General features: G+C 41.2%; 1 protein-coding gene across 4 annotated transcripts in view; it reads right to left on the reverse strand.

Moving 5' to 3' along the window:
• Window positions 1–2,818: 2,818 nt before the first annotated feature.
• Window positions 2,819–21,133, reverse strand: part of MLLT10 (MLLT10 histone lysine methyltransferase DOT1L cofactor) — a 148,178-nt gene continuing 129,863 nt past the window's right edge. For 2 of the 4 annotated variants that reach the window (XM_063324681.1, XM_063324679.1), the window contains exons 15-21: window positions 18,592–18,746; window positions 16,558–16,746; window positions 16,061–16,149; window positions 15,574–15,935; window positions 8,895–8,997; window positions 7,914–8,126; window positions 2,820–5,710 (exon numbers count right to left, since the gene is read on the reverse strand). In XM_063324681.1, coding sequence (XP_063180751.1) covers window positions 5,642–5,710; window positions 7,914–8,126; window positions 8,895–8,997; window positions 15,574–15,935; window positions 16,061–16,149; window positions 16,558–16,746; window positions 18,592–18,746 — 1,180 coding nt within the window. In that variant the 3' untranslated portion in view covers window positions 2,820–5,641. Of the gene's footprint in view, window positions 5,711–7,913; window positions 8,127–8,894; window positions 8,998–15,573; window positions 15,936–16,060; window positions 16,150–16,557; window positions 16,747–18,591; window positions 18,747–21,133 lie in introns of all 4 variants that reach the window. The other 2 variants (XM_063324682.1, XM_063324680.1) reach the window with 2 other exon arrangements.

Raw genomic sequence — 21,133 nt, forward strand, 5'->3', positions numbered from 1 at the left:
TGGGACAAAAAAGCCAGTGGCAAATGTAATAAAGACTTGGGAGGACTTCGACACCTTTATCATTGGAAATCGTTAAAAACACGTTAAGAGTATCTGCTCAAGACTTGCCCATATCACTGCTGTGTGTGTGTGGCAATAATTACACGCTGCCTGCCAACACCTTCCCCATCTCTCCACCCCAGACTGTCTTTGCGGGGTCTAAGGAAGAAGGATGAGCACCAATTACTGGTAAGAAACTTTTATTTTTCCTTGTTTATTTGCAAGAAAATTCAGAGAATGTTCAGTTGAGAAGCTTAAAGCAGTGGCTCCTGACAAATACCATTTATCTGAAGGAGGATCCTTAAGGCTGGGCAAGGATTGTATCTGCCATTGTGTCACACTTGTCAGGTCGAGTCCCTGAAGCGAGGGATGTCAGCGCCTGAACACAGGTGCTGCTCATGCCTGGATGGAAGTGAATGGATGGGGTGCATCCTTACTGCGTGAAGAATCAAGCTGCCAGAGAGCAGAGGCGAGCTGGCCGTGTAAGGGAAATGCATTGGCCTCTTCTGCAGTGAAAATGCACCATGAACTGGTGGCAGGACGAACTGCCTCATCGTCAAGAACTGGAAAGGTTTTGCAATGTGCTGGTGGTCATTTGGCACTGGAGGGTGTTTCACACTGAGTACTCTGGCAGGGTAGGTCTTGGGGTGAGGAACGTGAGTCAGTGTCCAGCGCCAGTGGATCTGCAACTAGATGCTTGGCGATACCCATCTAGGAGGGATCCTTCATGTAGTGCCAGCTGTCCAGGCCCCATCCACTCTTACCTTCACATTTTGTTCCTCAAGGGCCAAAGGAGTTGTCCCAGCCTAAGCATTAGCTTTTGTGTTTGGCTGTGGGGAGGAAGGTGGTGTGGGTAAGAGTCCACGATCTCCAGGCCCTCTCAGGGTCCTCTCCTGGGGTCGTGGGCCCTTTTGGCAGGGGCTGGAGTCTGTGATCACTGAGGTGTGACATGATGCCCTTTACAGCAGGGCTAAACTGTAGCCAGTCTCCATAAAACCACCCAGGCTTTGTTTTCTCGTGGTCCTGGTATCCGCCACTAAAGCTATAGTTTTTCTAAAACTTCCTGTCCATGAAAATCGAGGTGACTCTAGGCTTGAGATTTAAACAATTTCCAATTTCATTTCTAGCAAAGGATGCAGAGTTTTTTCAAGTAATGTTAATATTTGCCTGCAAGCAAAATATTTTTCGTTTTCTGGATAGTTTCGAACTGTACCTCAAAGTGCCTTTTGCACTATAATTTTGGGCACAAAAAGCTTTCTGTCTTAGAGGGTCTGTGCTGTAGCCTCTGTACTGGGACTTGCACCCGAAATGAGCCAGGGCTGTCTGTTTTGAGCATCTTTGCGTGGCTCCGTTGCTGGGACAGACAAGGCTCTATGGAATGGGGCAGGCCAGCCAGGGAGGGCAGTGTCACCGTGCCACGCTGAGGATACAGTCCAAATGCAAAGCTAAAGCACCAGGATTTTGTAAAATAATAGCCTCACAACCATAGACAAGTGAATGAGCAGAATATGACTGAGATGCTGTAAAGTTTAATAGTGCTCTCATTTAGGTTAGGTTAGTTCTCAAAGACTAACAGCGGCAGTTCTGCAGTGTCCTGTAGATCTGAACGTTTGCACTATATTATTCTCAACTTTACAGCTGACAATGTAGGAACTAATTGCAAAATCTTCCTTGAAACAATTTTTTTTTTTTTTTTTTTAATGTGACCTCTATGAGATGACAGAGTCTGAAAACAATAGAAACACTGAGTGTTTGACTTTGGAAGAGCTCTCCTTCAGGCACAACCAGCAGCGAGATTTTAGCGCAGCTTATGAAAACCAGGCACCAGAAAACCAGTCAGTGAAATGTCCCACAATCACACGGCTGAGAGTAGCTCCTGCTAACACAGCTCGAATGGATGAAGTTGATAAAACCAGGACTTGGGATGTCATAGGCTGTCCAGAATTAGTGAATTAGTCGGCTCCTGTAAGCCATAAGGTGTGTTGTCATTGTTGTCAAGACAGCTGGATTTTGGTAAAAGAAGTTCAAAGGCCTGCTAACATGAAACCCTTGTGCGATGCAGCGCATTTAGTCTGCGCTGCTCTCGTGACACTGAGCCCTGAGCGGTTCCCGCCACGTTGGAGCGCAGCTCGGTTACCAGTGACTTGGCTGCCGGGGACCTGCGTAGCAGCTTGGGCTGCTCTGGCATCAGAGGCATTCCACAGGAACAGCAGTATCGGCGTCTACTGAACTGGTTCCAAATCAGCCACAGACCATCATCTTTGATGTCAGGATTTGCAAAATCATTGAAACAAGGTTGGTTTGGCTGCATCTGGCCCTCACGTGAACTTGGCTTTGATGTGGTCTCTTTCTTTAAAGGGCGGGTGAACTGGATTTCTGTTTAGATGTCAGAACTGTCCTTTTCGTTATTTCCCTGCTGCTGATTGTTGGCCCATCAGGACCACGAGTACTGTAACACTCCATTGCTATCTTGGGCTTCTGGCCCCGATCTCTAACAAGTTGAGATTCTGAGAATGCCCTGAATTTGACAATCTTACTAGTCTTTCCAACTTTGCCCCTTTCATGTTTCTCTGTGTCTTACCAGGAGACCAATACCAGAGTTTAGGCAGTCCCGCCCCAATGAAAGAAACAAAGGAAAAGCAGGACTTACCCCTCTTACTGGTTCCTATGGTGCTGCTCCAATAGGAGCGAGGTGACGTTACTGGTGCTTCTAGTCTACGAGGGAGAGTTTTGGGTCCCTGAATAAAGCAGCAGTAACGTAACCCTCCAGTCCATGACTCCAGTAGAAGGGACACTCGGGAGTCCCTGGAGACCTCATGCTGGTGGACATATGGGGCTTTTCTTCCCCCTCACCTACAGGTCTGGCAGTATGAAGTACAAATCTAGTGGCCCAGCATACACGTGCTATATGCTCTCCCTTCGTAGCATTAGCTAACAAACTGTCACTGCCCAAACAGCCAGAAGACAGACAGGACCCGGTTGTAGAGCTTGTCTAGATGGTGCATAGGTTTAAGCAGTAGAAATGCCTTCTGTTCAACTAGTCTTTGCGCCTCTTTGCCTTATAGCATAAAACATTCAGTGACTACCTGGAGAATGTTGGGAATTTCTTCTAGCCCTGATGGTTGAGGCACCGTTCAGCAGGTGGGAGGGTGATGCCCCAGGCTGTGCCAGATGATGTTTCACATTCCCCTCCTGTTAGTTCTGAGCTTCCTCATTGACCTTTATCTTCTTTCAGGACTCCACTTTTCCCCATTGGAAAAAAAACCCACAAATATTCAGTCCTCAAGACTTGAGCAGATGGAAATACAAATGGCAGAGGCCTATGGCAATGCCATCTTCCTGCTGCTTGTTCCAAAAGCCAGGCTCAGCCGGAGGCTGCACCAGACTAGCAAGGGGCTAAAAATCACAGGGGAGCCATAACGCGTCCCCATCTGCCAAAAACTGACCGTCTTCAAGTGACAGTAGGGGAAGGGTTAAGTTCCTCCCTGCCACCTGGGAAATGAAAGACCAGGAGTTCGGCTGTGTGTACCAGCCCCTCCATGGACGATAAGCAAAATTCCTGGAAAAAAAAGCATTGAGCTGGTTTTACAGAAAACACAATACAAAAATTACAGCAACAACTAAAGGCCTCGATGACCTTAACACGGGCACTGCGTAAAGAACTCGTCCCATCTCAGCAGGGCTCTCCCCAAGTTATTTCAAAAGGAACCGGGGCCATTGGAGCAAGAGCTCCCTCCTCCTCCTCCTGCAAGTTCACACTCTCTGAAGGATGAAGGGAACACACTCTGACATCCGACTATGGCACGCGGGTGCAACTGGACACTTACATCCAGGAAGCAAAAATGGCCCTGGACAGTTTTGCAGCTGCAGCCGTGTCTCTTGAAAACAAAAAATTACATTTTAAAAACCTTATCGTAATAAACTGTAGTGGCCAGGTGCAACGGACATCATTCCTGTCATGTGATGTTAATAAAAATATTCCATTCTTCTAGGAGACTCGCATTCACGCAAGCAGTACACAACTATAAACATTATTAAAGTTTATTAACAAAAGCTTTGTACATATCTTTTCATACACTTGGAATTTTACATCTAGTCAAAATAACAGCACATTTCCATCTTACCTTTTGTACAAATTGTTACAGAATATCCACCAGTGGGTTGAGTAAGCAAAATAAACCACTGGTTTACTTTTGTAAAGTATCTACAAAAGTGATTTGTGACATTTTTAAAAAATTCCCCAGAACATATAAAAATAAATTATTTTTACTTTTTCAATTAAATCTACCAATTAGAAATATTACAAATCAAAATATCCATGTTTTCTTATGAATTCTTCACAATACAAAACAGATTCACAAAACTTTATTTACAGAAATGAGGTAAGAACTGTGCAATGTTTAACTAAGAAACATATTGCAGAATTAACATGTTCTTCCAAATAAGTACACAGTGGAGGTCTAATTACAGCTGGGTCTTTTTCCTCTAATAATTCCCACCGTAATGTTGATTAGTGGTCATTAACCCCGTTTAAACTGTCCTTCACCGTACTGCATAGACTCGCGCCGTGAAATCAGCTACTGTCGGAAGTGTTGGTAACGCAAGTTCACCCGTTTCAACCACTGGTAAATTTTTAGTGGGAAATATTAACTCACTTTTTTTTGGTAATTTATTAGTGAAAAGTGACCCAGGTAACAATCTGCCTGAGCTATCTACAGTGGTATAAACACCTCTAGGAAAGGCAGAACAAGGCGGCTGCTGGTGCAACACAGAATATTCCCGCTGCTAACGAGGACACGTCTAGTGCATGATCAGCTGTTTGCAGCCATTTCAACAAAGCGGAGGTAGCAACAGGCACTTGGTTTAGGCCAGACACGACACCAACTTCTTCCAGTGTGGCCTTCTCATCTGGTAAGAAAACTTTTGTCACCGGAACCAAACCGGTTCCTTTAAAAACCTCAGAACTCTAAAACCTACACCAAAATTAATAAACTTCGGATTCCATACTGTAATTCTTACTCAGGAAAAACTCCCACTATATAACAACAGGAATTTAAAAGAATAAAAAAGTTTCAGAAGCAGATTCCCTTATGAGTCGGGTTTCAAAACAGGGGGGTAAAAAAGAAACGACAAACAGCAAGTCCAGGCTGCCGTTACAAGCGTAGTCTAACGGTGTATTGCAACTGCAGCAGAAGGTCAGACTGGCTGGGCTCCCGCTGCTTTTTAAAACTACTGCTCTGAAACCAAAGCAGCGTGGGACCACGGGCAGTTCAGCAGCCTTTACATTTATAAGATTAGGACTGAAAAGTCAAATATGTGTTTTTCTGTCGTTGAATTTGTACTTAGTACCATCACATTGACAAAATAATCGCGGTTTGCAGTTTTATCTACTTCACAGTCTGAAACGTTAAAAAGTACATCCATTTTAGTGCAACAAGAAAGCAAATGAAAGCCTACCAAAAATATCCTTGTGAAAATTATTAACCTTTTGCTGTGCAGTAAGAGTTCCTTGTTGCATTTCTTCAATCTGCAGAAAGGCAAACTGCAGTTTGCAGCCAGACGAAGTGCTATAACAGCAGGACGTGCAGTTCTCAAGTGTCATTCAAATGTCAACTCTTCTCTGACGCAACTGGTCCAGTTTTATCGTTGAGCCTCTGTGTAAGAGAAAATACTTCTAAAAATCAGATTATAAAATACAGAGTTAAGTAAAGTTAAATTCGTACAAATGACAAAGCAGTACCTTTACCAGAGCTATCTAAATAGTAACTTCTGCATTGCAAAGAAAAATCATCTATTGTAGAATAAAAAGTGGGAAAGAATAATTAAAGTAGTCCTACATTGAAGCAACTCATATGAAGGTCATTGCAGCTGCCGTTAGAAAGCATCAGTTTTGCTTCTACTTTCATTCAACTTTCAACAATTTCATACTTTCAACAACAAGACTTGCTGTTCCTGGCTGTTGGTCTCTCCTTAGAACCACACGATGGTCAAGACAAACACCAGGTGAGCTCTGCTACGCTTTACCCACCGGAGAGGGCTGAAATCTACACTTCTCCATCAGAACAGAAATACAATTCCCATTTTGCCCCATCACGATTATCCTTCTCTCATAAATTGCTACAAAGACATTTCCTGCAAATATTGACCAGGACTGAGCAGAAACCTCATCTCATTCACTGAGCATTCAGAAACACTTGAAAAGCTGCTCCAATTCGAATTGAGATTCAAATATTGAAACTTTTGGCAAATGGAGAATTTGTTAAAAATTCATTTTGGATTAAAATAGTTCAGACAATCCCATGTTATCCATCTCAATTCTAACCTTTTTTTTTTTTAAAAAAAAGGCAATTTCAAAAGAAATTTATTTCTGAGGGTTTTGTTCAAAAGATGTTCTGAGATTTCCTGGAATTGTTTACAGCTAACTGTTACAAGAACAAAACTAAAATTGTAACTGCGTATTTGTAAAATATACTAGTTCTGCCCGGTCACGCTGTCCAAACCTAGTAATAGTCATTTCAAAAATTCAAAATAAGGTCACATATAGAATAGTTTGTTCTGATGCAAACCAAATATAGGATCTCAATTCCATTCACTAGTCATTTTTAGAAAATGAGGGGAGATAAATTTTAAACACACAAGAACAAATTGTGAACATTTCTAAATGAAGGCAAGGCGTTGGGCAAACCCCTGGGACAGAGCGCTTCTGCTCTGACAGCCGGGGACTGGGAAAGGACGTGATCTGACTGGAGTCCGGCAGTTTGCAGTATGGCTGCAACATGACAACAACGGACCAAACTGGAGAGCGACAACGACCACGCGCAAGGCTTAATAAAAGCACTCACTCGTATTTCTGAATGGAAGGGAGCTGTTTCCAGGAAAACTGTCTTGAAAATTCATCCTTTATGTTTTGTGTCTCACCTTATGTTCAGGAAGTACCACAAAAGCTCAGCTGCCCGAGTCGTCCTCCACCACTGTGCCCCTAAAGTAGCTGGGGGTGGGTGCAGAGAGAGGACCGACATCTAGCCCCAAACTCTTCCTTCCTGCTATTGCAAACAAGTTTCCCTTTTTTCACGACCACTGCCACTTGAGGTCTTCTCCAAGGAATACTGGAACTTTTTCTTCCTGCTCTACTCATCCTTTGTTTTTACAAGTTCCACACGCTCCTTCCCTTCATCCTTTGTTGTATTGTATGACCCTTAGAGAATGAAGTCTATTCTCCGACTCCTTGAAGAAAGGATTCCTGTCTCGGGGATGGAGTTTACGGGCAAATGCTGAAGACAATGGAACATCTTTGCCAGAAAAATGTGTCTTGTTTCCTTATCTGTCTAGGGAAAGTTGTATTACCCTACCAAGCAAAGGAGTCACTCAGCCTTCCCACGCCAGAACCAAGATTCAGACAGCCCGTTCTCCTGGGACATATTTCACCTTTCCAGCAATGGGCTCCTCATCTCTCAAGTCATTGACTAATCTCTGCAGCTTCACAGTGCCTGAGGCCTGGCCAGGACAAGCTCTTCAAGTAAGGCGTTAAAAGGAATGATCTACAAAATAGTGGACACAAAGCTGGGGAAGAAGGTGGGGTGAGGAGGACTAGGGCTGCAGTTGTAATTACAAGAGGAAGGCATGGGTCGCTGGCCTGGTGTCCTGATCCAGGGAAGCAGGAGCGTGCAGCAGCCAGGTTAGGTGTAAGTGACTACAAGTTCTCTGAGTTCTGAACTTCAGTAAGTGCAGCCCAAGGCACAAGAAAAAGAAAATAAGGAAAATAAAGAAAAACTCGACCATCCTTGAGTTGTGGATACATGCACGTAACTTGCTCTGTATCTTTTAGTTGCCTCATGGAGGTACTACATTGAAAATGAGGTGAGAAATATACTTACTGTCACCTTCTGAGCTGCATTATCTCCATGAATTGTAAGGAATGGGTTGGTGGTAGCTGCATTAAGTGGTGAGGCCTGTGTGCCTGAAAGCAAGTTGTTTATGGGTATCTGTGCTCCTCCAGTAATCTGTAATTGCTGTACTTCGGACTGGTGGTGTTGGTGGTGGTGATGTTGTTGCTGTACTAATTGATACAAAAGGGCCTGATGTTGTTCCTTGAGCAGTATGAGGAAAGGAAGGAGAAAAAAAAAATTAATCAAGAATTAGTTACTGAAAAAAAGCTCCTCCCTGGGTTCTTGCTTATCCAAATCATCAATCAATGCAACTCTTAACCTAATCCCAGCTAATCTAGGTTACACGGATGAAATTCCATAAGATTGTGGGAAGGGGAAGAAAGCGCCTATAAAATTTCCTGAAATCAGTAGCTCAGCAGAAGTTCAGCTAAGCCTGATGGCTTCGTCACGCCTCCATCAGAACAAACATACCTGAGAAGAATATCAAGCCATGTTTGTCAAAGTACTAAAACTACACAATTAACAATACAAGTAGTTAAACCAGTTACCTAATGGCATATATGAATACTGCAAGGCAGAATAAAGACGGCTCATGAGATGATACCCAAAAATATTTTGCTAGAGTCCTGGTGGAGTCAGAGAATAGTTTAGGATATTGTTAGAATCCAGACATGGTCCCAAACTGTGCTGCCCACAGCTGATGCCAAGAGACAAGCCACCATGTCCACACGGGACTAAATGGGACTGAAGGCACTAGGGAACAATTCTAGGGCTACACAGAGCCCAATAGTATCTTGTAGTTTAGCATGACTGTCATCCAAAAAGGTTGAAGCAACTGAAAAACTAGAAGATTATCAAAACCTGTAATATCAAGTTAAACACATGTCTAACATTTTTATTAGGCTGAGGAGTTTATCCATGCCTTAGAATACCATAGAGGAATAAATCATAATTAACTGTAAAACTTACTGATGTGAGTTGCTGGGTACTTAGTAATTGCTGAAATTGCTGGTGCTGTTGATGGAGTAGAAGTTGTCTCTGTTGGTCAGGAAGCAATCCTAGTCCAGAGGCACTGTGGGGTTTGACAGGGAAATACTGAGTTTATATGAAAGTACGGGAACTTCAGCTTTCCATTGAAATAAATAAAAGCTGTATATAAATAGACAGTTCCTGTTTAGCATTTTGATTGCATACTGTCAAATATTAAATAGTCTGTCTGTCCAGTTGCATTTTTTTGATACATACCTAGACATTACCACCACCGCCCCCAGTCTCAGTTATGCTGAGCAACAGCAACATCTTGCCTGTAATGGAAGTCTACTATGTGCACATTATTTTAAGCTCAGAAAATAATTACCATTTCTACATTTTTTTCAAATACTTTATATGGAAAGGCCAGATTTTATATGATAAGACAGCTCTTGCCAACCTTTCATACTTAGTTAACTAGCATTTACTTTGTCTTGGTTTCCTTCTAATTCTCATCTTTTGCTATGTTCAGATTACCACTATTGCCTATACCTTGTCTGTAACTTAGCAAACACGCTGAGCACTGAAGCTGGCCATCCAATGCTGCCACAGGATGAAGCAAGCTGCCCCTGCACTTGCCTGCCACGTAGCTCCCAGTCCCTGCTTTCATGCCTACATAAAATTTTCTGCAGCTATTTAGGCAATTGGGCAGGGAACTGATCCATCTGACAACTGGAAATAAAGGGTTTCTCCAGCTCTGCCAGTTCACTGCTAGACCAACAGCATGAACGAGGGTGGGTTTGGAACAGGAGACCAGGAAGACAGCTGGATTTACTCTTTCCGTACCAGTGTTAGCTTTACTAGTTTAAAACACCCATTGAATTATTAAGGTGTAGTTTCATGATAGGTTTACCCTGCTACTGAAAGGTTAAGCACATTTCTGTCCCCTCCCCTTGCACTAGCTCTTGTACAATGAGCTGCGTCTCGCGGGAACTGAGCTGAAACCAAAGCTAGTACCAAACACACTGAAAGATTATCTATTAATGTTGATGAGGTTTTTGTGTGAATGCACAAGCACCAGTATCAGCAAGAAGGTGTGCGCAGGACGACAGGATTGCTAGTAAGGAATTAAGTTAAATCAGCAACTAATCTGCACAGTTAGGCTACAATCATTTAGCTCTTCAGGACAAAATATTTATCTTGCCTTTCTACAGTAGCTAGCATGCTGTAGCCCAGCTCCGTGATCACTTTGACATTTACTTTGTATTAACCAGGCAGTATGAAAATACCCAGAGCATCGCCATTCTCTACTGCTGGGACAGGGCAAGCAACCCACAGACTTTGATTCATACTTCACTGGATGCCCACAATGCTATGGGAAACACATGCTGGGCTGAACTTACTATTCCCTATTGGGGTATGTGAAGTCTGCATCTATGGGATGTCTATGGGGCTGGATGGGATCCACCCAAGGGTACTGAGGGAGCTGGCAGAAGTGCTCACCAAGCCACTTCCCATCGTTTATCAGCAGTCCTGGCCAACCAGGGAGGTCCCAGTTGTCTGGAAATTAGCAAATGTGACGCCCATCCACAAGAAGAGCCAGAAGGAGCATCCAGGGAACTACAGGCCTGTCCGCCTGACCTTGGTGCTGGGGAAGGTTATGGAGCAGATCATCTTGAGTGCCATCCTGTGGCACATGCAGGACAACCAGGTGATCAGGCCCAGTCAGCATGGGTTTATGAGAGGCAGGTCCTGCTTGACTAACCTGATCTCCTTCTATGACATGGTGACCCGCTTAGTGGATGAGGGAAAGGCTGTGGATGTTGTCTGCCTGGACTTTAGTAAAGCCTTTGAGACAGCTTCCCACAGTGTTCTCCTGGAGAAACTGTCTGCTCATGGCTTGGATGGGCGCACTCTTGGCTGGGTAAAAAACTGGCTGGAGGGCCAGACCCAAAGAGCGGTGGTGAATGGAGTTAAATCCAATTTGTGGCTGCTCATAAGTGGTGTTCCCCAGGGCTCGGTACTGGGGCCAGTTCTCTTTAATATCTTTGTCAATGACCTGTTTGAGGGAATCGAGTGCACCCTCAGTAAGTTTGCAGACAACACAGAGTTGGGCGGGAGTGTCGACCTGCTTGAGAGTAGGAAAGCTCTACAGAGGGATTTGGACAGGCTGGATCGATGGTCTGAGGCTAGCAGTATGAGGTCCAACAAGGCCAAGTGCCAGGTCCCACACCTGGGTCACAACAACCCCAGGCAGCGCTACAGGCTTGGGGAGGAGTAGCTGGAGAGCTGCCTGGAGGAAAAGAACCTGGGGATGTTGGTCAACAGCCAGCTGACTAGGAGCCAGCAGTGTGCCCAGGTGGCCAAGACAGCCAACAGTATCCTGGCTTGTATCAGAAATAGTGTGGCCAGCAGGACTAGGGAAGTGATTGTCCCCCTGTACTCGGCACTGGTGAGGCCTCACCTCGAGTGCTGTGTTCAGTTCTGGGCCCCTCACTACAAGAAAGACATTGAGGTGCTGGAGTGTGTCCAGAGAAGGGCAACAAAGCTGGGGAGGGGCTGGAGAACAAGTCTTATGGGGAGTAGCTGGAGGAAATGGCTATGTTCAGTCTGGAGGCAGCTGAGGGGAGACCTTATGGCCCTCTACAACTACCTGAAAGGAGGTTGTAGCGAGGTGGGGGTCAGTCTCTTCTCCCAAATAACAAGCGATAGGACAAGAGGAAATGGCCTCAAGTTGTGCCAGGGGAGGTTTAGGATGGATATTAGGAAAAATTTCCACACTGAATGGGTTATCAAGCATTGGGACAGGATGCCAAACATTGCTAGGTTGAGTCCCCATCCCTGGAGGTATTTAAGACATGTAGATGTGGTAGAAACGTGGTTTAGTGGTGGACTTGGCAGTGTTAGGTTTACAGTTCAACTCAATGTTCTTAAACGTCTTTTTCCAGCCTAAATAATTCTATGATTCTATGATATCCCATAAACTTCACAAAATCGTTACTATCACTTCTGCCACTTCCCTGGTTTTCAAATCTCTTGTCAATGTATTTTTTCTCTAGTCAACAAGTTAATTCTACTGACCTTGTCCTGTGCAAGCCACTTTGCCTCTGATTATGCTTGCTGTACTCTTTTTTTTTTTCCCTTGTATTATATCCTTGTCTGAAACTGTATAATCAGAACTGCACATAATATTCCAGACACACACACACCAGGGGATTAATGTGATAGAACACAAAATGGATAACACCATTCTATTTATTCCCCAATAACTGCTAGCAATGTTTGTTTGACTGTTGAGGAGAGCAAAGATGACACTCCAAGGAAACTCCTAAATTTTCCTCCTGAGCTGCAACAGCAAAACTCAGACCTAACATAAGCTAGAACTGTGCATGTGTTTGACTTTCAAATGATGACATTCATCGATTAATTGAAATTCCTTCAAACAGTTTTAAATTCAATTGTATCAAAAACATTTGTAACAACTGCAAAAAATAAGTACCTTCAGTCTGACTAATATTACCATTGTTTCCTTCTCTTTTTACCTCACTTTTTCTGTATTCTTCTATACTGGAATGAATCTTCTCCATTTTTTTTCATTCTTTTATCTCTTTCTTTCTTTTTTCCTATATCATATTTTACCTTTGCACTTCTTTTTTCTGCTGCTGTTCTCCCGTCTCTTTATCCTCTCTGCCTTCCTCTCTTGCTCTGCATTGGCACTTGAAAGAAAATATCCTCAGCCAGCAGCTGAAATCTAAGTGTCTAGAAACAAAACCTAACTACAGACGACAAAACACTGCAGTTCCCGAGCTTCCCAGAAGAGGCAGTTCACTGGATTTCACCACAGAGCTTTCTCTAAACCGCATCAGCTTGGAATGTAAATTTAATCCTTTTTAGCTTCTCATTAAAAGGTATATGATCAGTCTGAAACTCTCCATCTTCTCTGGTTGCGAGAATGTAAAGAAACAATCCTATCTTTTTCCTTAAATCACTTAATCTCCCGGTTGCTCACAATCTGTATTAAGCCATCTTTCTCCCAGAAAAGGATAGAGTATTTTTCTCTCCCAAATGAATGCAGGCTCTTTTATCTACAATTTGAAACTCTCTCAAACAGCACTGTGCAAATCAGTGTTTTCTCACCTCCTTGTGTCCCACAGTTAAAGAGCTCACATGAGTAAGGACAATATGCATAAAGAACGTTGAGTAATCTAGCTATTTGTCACCTGAAAATGTCCAAACAGATTCTGAAGCTTGGGAAGTTACTGTAAATAGCGACTTACAGGAATATCTGGGAAGTCTTTTAATTACAGAACAATACACCAAGGTTAGGAAGTAGGGCTGAGTTCTTATGTGGCTTTCTGCCGTCTTGCAAACACTAATTTAAACCACCTCCAAAGCTGACCACCACCGTGCGATCTAACCAGGTTTGGAAAGCTCGCACCAGCATGGCAGCAACCCTCCATCCCTGCCTGTGCTTGTTGCCATTTAACCCTCACAATTAAGAGCTTCAAACCGTAGTGATACCTAGAGGAACTTAACATTAAGGAAACAGTCAACTAGTTGCCACTGAAACAGCATTGAACTTAAGAGTGGCAGGTGTCCCATATAATTTCAGAACCAATAATTTCAACCAGTGGAAAATATTTTTAGATTTTTTTTTTCCTTTTCTTTCTTCATTCAAAATCATCCCAGAGCCTCTTCATAACATAGTTCCAGTAACAGAAAAGATTCTTCATATTTTCACTGAAGCATTTGTAACAGAAGAAATGGGAATGAGGAATGTACGTGTCATTACTAAAATCTTATTAGCACTAATTAGTATTAGTGCTTGCTCGGCCTGAACTTTTTCCCTCTAAATATACAACTAGAAATACTGAAAACTCACAGAAAATGGGGGCAATTGTGAAACACCTCAAAGGGAAGGGGGCCCAGCAGAGAATTGTGTAAAAAGTGTACTTTTAAATTTAATATAAACACTAAATTAGTATTACTGAGGAAGCAGCGTAGAAAGAGATCATGCAAGAATAGAAACAGAGAAACAGAAATGCTGGCAGAGTTGTACACCATAAGCTTGTTGTAGCAGAAAACAAGGAATCACTGGAGTATTCCAGACTACGCTAAAAGTTAGAGAGCGAGCTTATGAACAGGATAGTAGTTGCAGTATTCTGCATGAACTGGGGTAGACTACAACTAAACTACACACTCAGGAGTTACAGCAGTTAAGATGGATATTTAAAAAAGAGACAGAAGAAATTCTGCAATAGAAAGAGTCTGAAATAAGTAATCTGTGCATTAACAAAATCATATGAGAAACAGAAGCATGACCTGTATATTTTGACATTACTTGAAAGTGGAAAGCATCATACAACTGGTCAATATTATTGACTTTCTCTAGTGTTTCTCACTTCCCCTCATGCTTTTGGGGAGAGTAACACAAAATTCTTGTGTTTTCAGCAGACCTCTGATACTCAAGAAAGAAGATAACTTTTCATTAACAAAATGTCTTTTGTTTAACCTATGAAATGTTATGTTCATATATGATATAAACTATGAAAAATATAACCTCCTCAGTAAAAATATAATAGCACAGCAAATCAACAGGATACACTTGCAAGTATCAGATTTTATGAGCCTATTGAAGCAATACCACACAGTGATGCGGTGCACGAATATTCAGGAGCTGCCAAACGAACAGTGAGGAAAGAAACTGGAAAAACAAGCTACAAAACTAGGGAACCCTTGCATCATTCCAATCACATACGCCTTTTTTGGTGGGTAATCCACCATAATCTCCAAAAATAAACTCTACTTAACGACAAGTAATCCACTGCATATTTGCAGGCATTTCTTTCTACGCAGAACCACGGTTCTCCTTCCCAAGTGATGGACAATATAAGGGGTGGGGGGAAGGGGAATGAGGAAAATGAGTTAGCCCAGGCTCTGCTCTATCCCGAAATACTTCCAGACCAAGCAGCCCATTCCCCTTCCCGGAAAGCAGCTGTCTCCTTTTGTTACCCATTTGCCTTGCAGCTCAAGCAGCAGCACTTTATGCTACTGAGGATACCTGGGTTTGGGGAAGGGCTGTTACAAATCCTGAAGCACGGATCTTTTTATGCATTTAAAAATCCTTAGGAACACCCACTTGAAAAACTGATTTTGTTGTCTTTAGACTCGGATGCAGAGAACTGAAAACACCGTGCAATGGTATTACTACTCTGGTTAGTTATGCCTATTACATGTTTAATTACATGACCGTATACAGTTCTCCTCCTTCCCCTCCCCCCTTCGTACTGCAACAAATGGTAGCTTTTCCAGTGCCCCTTTAATCCTGCAAGAACAATTGTCAGGACAAAGAATATTGTTTTCTGAACTAGAAAAAGAGCTGGAGCATATTTACATGATTGTATTTGTTTGGGAATAAATGGAAACAGGAAGAACAGGAATAAATGGACACTGGGATTCCCAAAAGCTAAACAGAAAACATCCTTCCTTTAACTTGACTATTCATGGTTCCATTAAATACCTTCTTACTTTCATTCAAAGATCAGGAGCAGAACCTGGTTTGACAATTACAGGCTAAGGAAGAAACATTACCTTTTGACTAAGACAGTTTAAAAAAATACAGCTAAACTGAAGAACTGCAGGCACTATCCGGAAAAACATAAAATCAGCAAATTCTTACCTGTTATTTAACGTGGTTGGCAGAGGATGTGTTGCATTGGGTGGCACGGTTGCATGAGTGAGAGGAGAAGGGTTCTGTGATATTGTTGCTGGGGTCTGAATTACCCCATTTAAAGCCCCTACAATTCCATTGATTGCCAGCTGGCTGGCTGGCAGCGCTCCAATTATTCCACCCACACCAGGCACTGCAGGAATGGTGGAGGTTACAGTCTGCATACCACTAGCTAGTGCCCCCACTGTCACACCATTGACCTGTTGAACTCCTGTGACTCCTGAGCCTTGCTGAGCTGGACTCTGCCCAGCAGGTGGTGGAGTGGAAAGAGCTGATGAACTGCTGGTGCTTTGTCCGCTGGAGGTTATCTCCTGGTGTAAAAACAAACAACAAAACCCCCTCAGCTGCACAAAATTTCACCCAACACCACAATGCAAGGACTATGATGAGTTAACTTGTAACAAGTTTAAGTTTAGAAGCAGCAAATAAAAATTACCTGATTTAATACAGGAAGAGAATTGTCCGGTAAAAAACTGTTTCCCAGATGAGGGCTTTTACTGCTGTTCAAAGAATCACTGCTAGGTGCTAAAATAATTATTTCAAAAAACACATAGTAATTAAATTTCTGTAACATGTAAAAAGATACAGAATACTTATTTCAAAATAATGTCAAAGGTAAACAGAAAATGTAAAGTCAACCTTAAAATCATTGCTGAATAGTAAAATATTAACTAAATAATTGGTGAATCAATAGATTCAAACAGATATGCTCCAGACTGAAGTAAAAAAGAAACTGTGCTGAAACAAATAGTAATGCTTCACATAAATCTTCTAATTGACTTTTAAGCATTTACACACACCAACAAATTCTTAGTCTATATTTATCCTGCATGTGTATGCATCCCCCATCAATGGCATGTGTGGATGAAATAAGTATTTCATATAAATACATGTTCAAATTAATTTGACATTTTAATACTCTCCTCTACTTACCTGCTTGTACTGGAAAGGCATGTACTTGATGAGAAGGGCTAGGATTTGAAGTTATTGTTGGAAAGGGCACTGAGAGCTGTGCATTGAGTAGCTGAAGCCGCTCCTTCTTAGCAGTCAGATTCTTTATCTGTTCTTCTAACCGCCTATTTTCAACCTGAAGTTGGTGTAACGATTTAAGCATTCCTAAAACTAAGGTAAAAATGTGTATGTTATCTTCCACAACCACATTCAAAGAATAAATACCATCTTCATTTTTTTTTAATTTCTGCGTTACAGTTTAAGACTAGCATTAAGTCATATGTGAAAATATAAATAAAATTATTACTGAGAGATATGTTAGAGAAATTTGACTTTAAGTGGAAAGGTTTAGGATCAATTTTGTGTAATTTGAAGTGCAGAAAAAAGTACATAGCATGTGATAGTAACTTTGCAATATATCTACATCCCGGCTTAAATACAGATAAAGTCACATCATTAGGGATGATGTTCATTTTAAGCAAACAGCAGTATATGATAACTTATCCCCAAACCAGAATATAAAAACAGTACTATTTTGGTTGCACAGGGTAATTGCATACCAGAAAAAGTTTAGCAAATATGGGTTCAACTAACAATACAGCCAACCAACATCATTTACGTAAAAACAAGCAAGTTTGTGAAAAGGGAGCTTTTCTGCTTTAATGCCCTGTAGAGCGAGTCACAAACTTACAGAAACAATGAAAAAAAAGTCACCCAACGTGAAGTTATCATGACACACCTTGTTGGGAGCAGGAGCTCTCGTTTGCTTTGAGCGGCGATCTACAAATCACCCAGCAGGGAGCACTGTGTGAGCACTGCAGTTGCCACCCCTTTTTTTGCAGAAAAAGGGCATCATCTTCTCTACTAACCTGATTTTTACCAAGCAGAATTTTCTCAAACTCCAATTTGGTTTCAGAACTTGGATTTCCCAACTAGTACTAGAGTGTGACTGTAAAGCCACAGGGATAGCCTTTTTTTTTTTTTTTTTAAATTCTAAACTGTATTTGTTTAACATGACCTCTGGGCCTACTACAGACATAAGTCTACTGGTATAGGCACATCTGGTCATTTCCCAAGGATTTAGCTTTTATCCCTCCTCTTCAAGAACATACAAAGGAACCCTCAGTGAGCCCAAATGAGATGCAATAAGACTTAGCTAAACCTGTCCTCCAGCTATCATGTTTAAAGGATTATCCCTGCATGAATTTCCTCACAATTAGCATTTTTGTCAGGATACCATTCATAAAAATACCAAATACTAGATACCACTTTATACTACCAACAAGAAGAATATGCTCAATAAAATATAACACAAACCCCAACCGTGTATTAAAAAAAAAAAAAAAAGTAAATGTATTCAGTCATTGTCTTTGATACTGATAGATTGTTGAGTATGGAGATCCAAGTTATCTACTCATCACTTACGCTTTTAACGTATTCATTCTTGGACTATTCTACTCTATTAAACATAACTTGAGAAAATAATTATTTGCTTGCTTTGAGAATTTCACAAGAAACACAGCGCATAAAAAAGATAGGAAAGCCCAGTAGGACGCCTCCCTAACATTTGTAAATATTTTTTTAAAACAGCAACAGAAGTAGGCAGTTTAGATTTAAAAAAAAGAAAAATATAACAATAAAAAATTATTATGCCGATTTACATCACACAATATAAAGCAAACTAGGGAACTATTCTATACTATTTACAGTAGTGAATCTAAGAGTCCAGAATTCATTTCCAAACTCTGCAACTGACCAGATGGATCTACAAGTCACTTCCTCTTACATGACACAATTTCCCCATCCATAAAAATGTAGATAATTATAGAGAAGTCTTTTGTAATCTACTGAAGCCATGTGCTGCATTAAGAACTACATTACAATTATATACCACAGTTATATTTCTATTCACAGCAGAATATAAGTTTTTTTTTCAAACTCTTGGACAAGCACTGAATGGCAGTTCTGAATAACACAGTTAACAAAAGCGGTAATAAACACAATGTGAGTACTTACTGTCACTAGGGGTGCCTTGCTCTAATAAAAACTGTTGTCCTTCACTCCATTGCCTCTCCAGAAGCTGTTCTATGCTGGCTGCTACTGGGGGCAAATTTTCTCCACAGCTGTTCCCTGATTGATCATAGCGAATCTGCAAGCTGCTTACAGGGGATCTGTTGAAAATATTGCAATTTATTGTTTAAAGAAAAGGATGGAAGGAAATGTATTAGTAAAATGATGTTGAAGTTTCTTTCCTTATGTCAGCCCTTATCACCTACATATCTTACACTTCCAAGGCTAAGTTAATTCATCAAAATCACTAAGAAGTCCTGGTTCTCACTGCCAAGGCTTTAATAAAACAAAGATGTAGTATTTCACAGCGTGAGAATTTATACTGCGAAAGCACATAACCTCTTCTTGCATACAGACTAATATATACCTAACTGACAAACAGCATTGTATTAAATTATACAACACATACTTCTACAGCAGGAAACAATTATATATGGATATATAGAGTACCTGTCTTTAAAGAAAAAAAAAATATCTCCAAACCTTTCCCAGAGAAAACTGGGAAAATAAAAACAATTCATTAAAATCAGCACAGTAACGGTACTTCCACACAGAAAGGCCAGATATAATTCCACTGCCTAACTTGTTCTAAGAAGAATCATGTAAAACCAGATTTTTGATGGGACTATGTAAAAATATTCTTTCAGAAGGGACGCAACAGAAGTTGAAGTTATACTCTGCCCGTCCTGTGCACACTTAATATACTTCTTTTTTTACTTCTGATTGCACATAGTTCAAGGAATAATCCCTTTGCCACATGCTTTTTCTCATTCAGGAGAAAATTAAATATTCAGCACACAGCCACTAAGAAAGCTGGGTACCCCTCCTGCCCTATGAGAAGGCTTCTTTTGCACTGGATGAGGCAAAATTTAACCTGTGAGCAAAATTAGATGCTCGGTGTATTTCTGACTCAGGATTCTGGCCTCACGTACGCATGGTCCCATTCCTCATACAGGACTAACACCAAAGCCCACTAAATGTTGGCTGGTGGTTTTATTTGTTTGTTTTGTTGTGGTTTTGCTGTTTTTTTTTAAATCATCTCCAGTGAGCTCAGATTCAGATTCTTATATGTTACAGTAACAACTATTGGTGCCATCACAGGATCACAGCCACACTGTTTTACACGTACTGCAAACTTACCAACAAGACCACCATAGTCCCAGCACAGGACAACATATAGAGCTCAGGAAATCAGTGTGTTAATTATGATTAGCGTAATAAGCAGTGGTCACAGTACATTAGCTACCTAATGACTGTCAAGCATTTTGTAGGCACCAGAGCAAAGCTATTTTAACGAGAAAAGGTTTTAAGTAGGTGACTTAAGAACTCTAAGTATTTATAAATAATTCCTCTTTTGCATACAGGATGAAAGAAGAACAACACTTGTTAAAACAAAAAGCCCTGATGAATGGGTAACCAAGGTAGTGTTTTTGACAAGAGATGACAACTCAACAGCATTTAACAGTTCAGCACAGTCATGGAAAAAACGGCCTTAAAACTAGTTGTTTACATGATGTGCTGAAGAGATAAGAAGAAAGGTTTATGCAGAAACATTCTGAACAGATGTACTACACTCCATACAAACAACGCACTTTAAAAAAAAAAACCACACCAAAAAAACCCAAACAGCAAACAAATACGGAAACCCACCACACAACCCCCCCAGCAACTTCTTTCTCTGTATGAATGCTTTTGAAGGGCGCATAACGCTACTCTAACAGATTGCACCATTTGAATTATAAATCACCAACAAAATTCTTGTTGGGCTAAGGACTGTTTCCTATCAATTTCACAAAGGCAGAAAAAAAGCAACACATGACTATATAACCTCTGCAATCCTTCACTCAAAGCCTGTACAGAATGAGAAAAAAAACGTAAAATCTAGATTTTCCTGTATCGCAACATTAGTCAATCCATCCTCTTCCAGCTGAACCCCCACCTCATCCATTAGACATGATACGGTTCCTGCACACTAGGGTTGAATCCTTATTCCAAATAGTATTTGATCATAGTTTCCAATAGGATTATAAATGTGCAGTATGTGCAGGTCCATTGCTGTCACTGAGATGGGAATCCCTTGCCTCAACGTTTCATACCTTGCTTACGTTCACAACTGTTTTTTGTTTAAGTTTGGGGTACAGTTATTCATACTCTTACAACATCAGTTGTAAGCAATACCACATTTAGATATAGGCATTACATACATATTTCAATGCAGGTATTACATAACACATTTTTAAATATAAGGTTAAATATAGGGTAAAAAAGTTTAAGTGGTACCTTGGGAAAAGCAGCAATTCCTTTGCAAAACAGAAACAGCTCACATATATCAGGTATATTTATATTTCTCAAATATATTAAAATTTTAAATATGACAGCTTAAACATCAAACACTGTGGTTATATAGGGGTACAAAGATATAACAATATGAATTTGAAATGCCCATACAGCTCATGAGTCACATACGTTCACATACGAGCTGCAATCG

This window comes from Chroicocephalus ridibundus, chromosome 2, assembly GCF_963924245.1.
Source record: "Chroicocephalus ridibundus chromosome 2, bChrRid1.1, whole genome shotgun sequence".
NCBI lineage: Eukaryota > Metazoa > Chordata > Aves > Charadriiformes > Laridae > Chroicocephalus > Chroicocephalus ridibundus.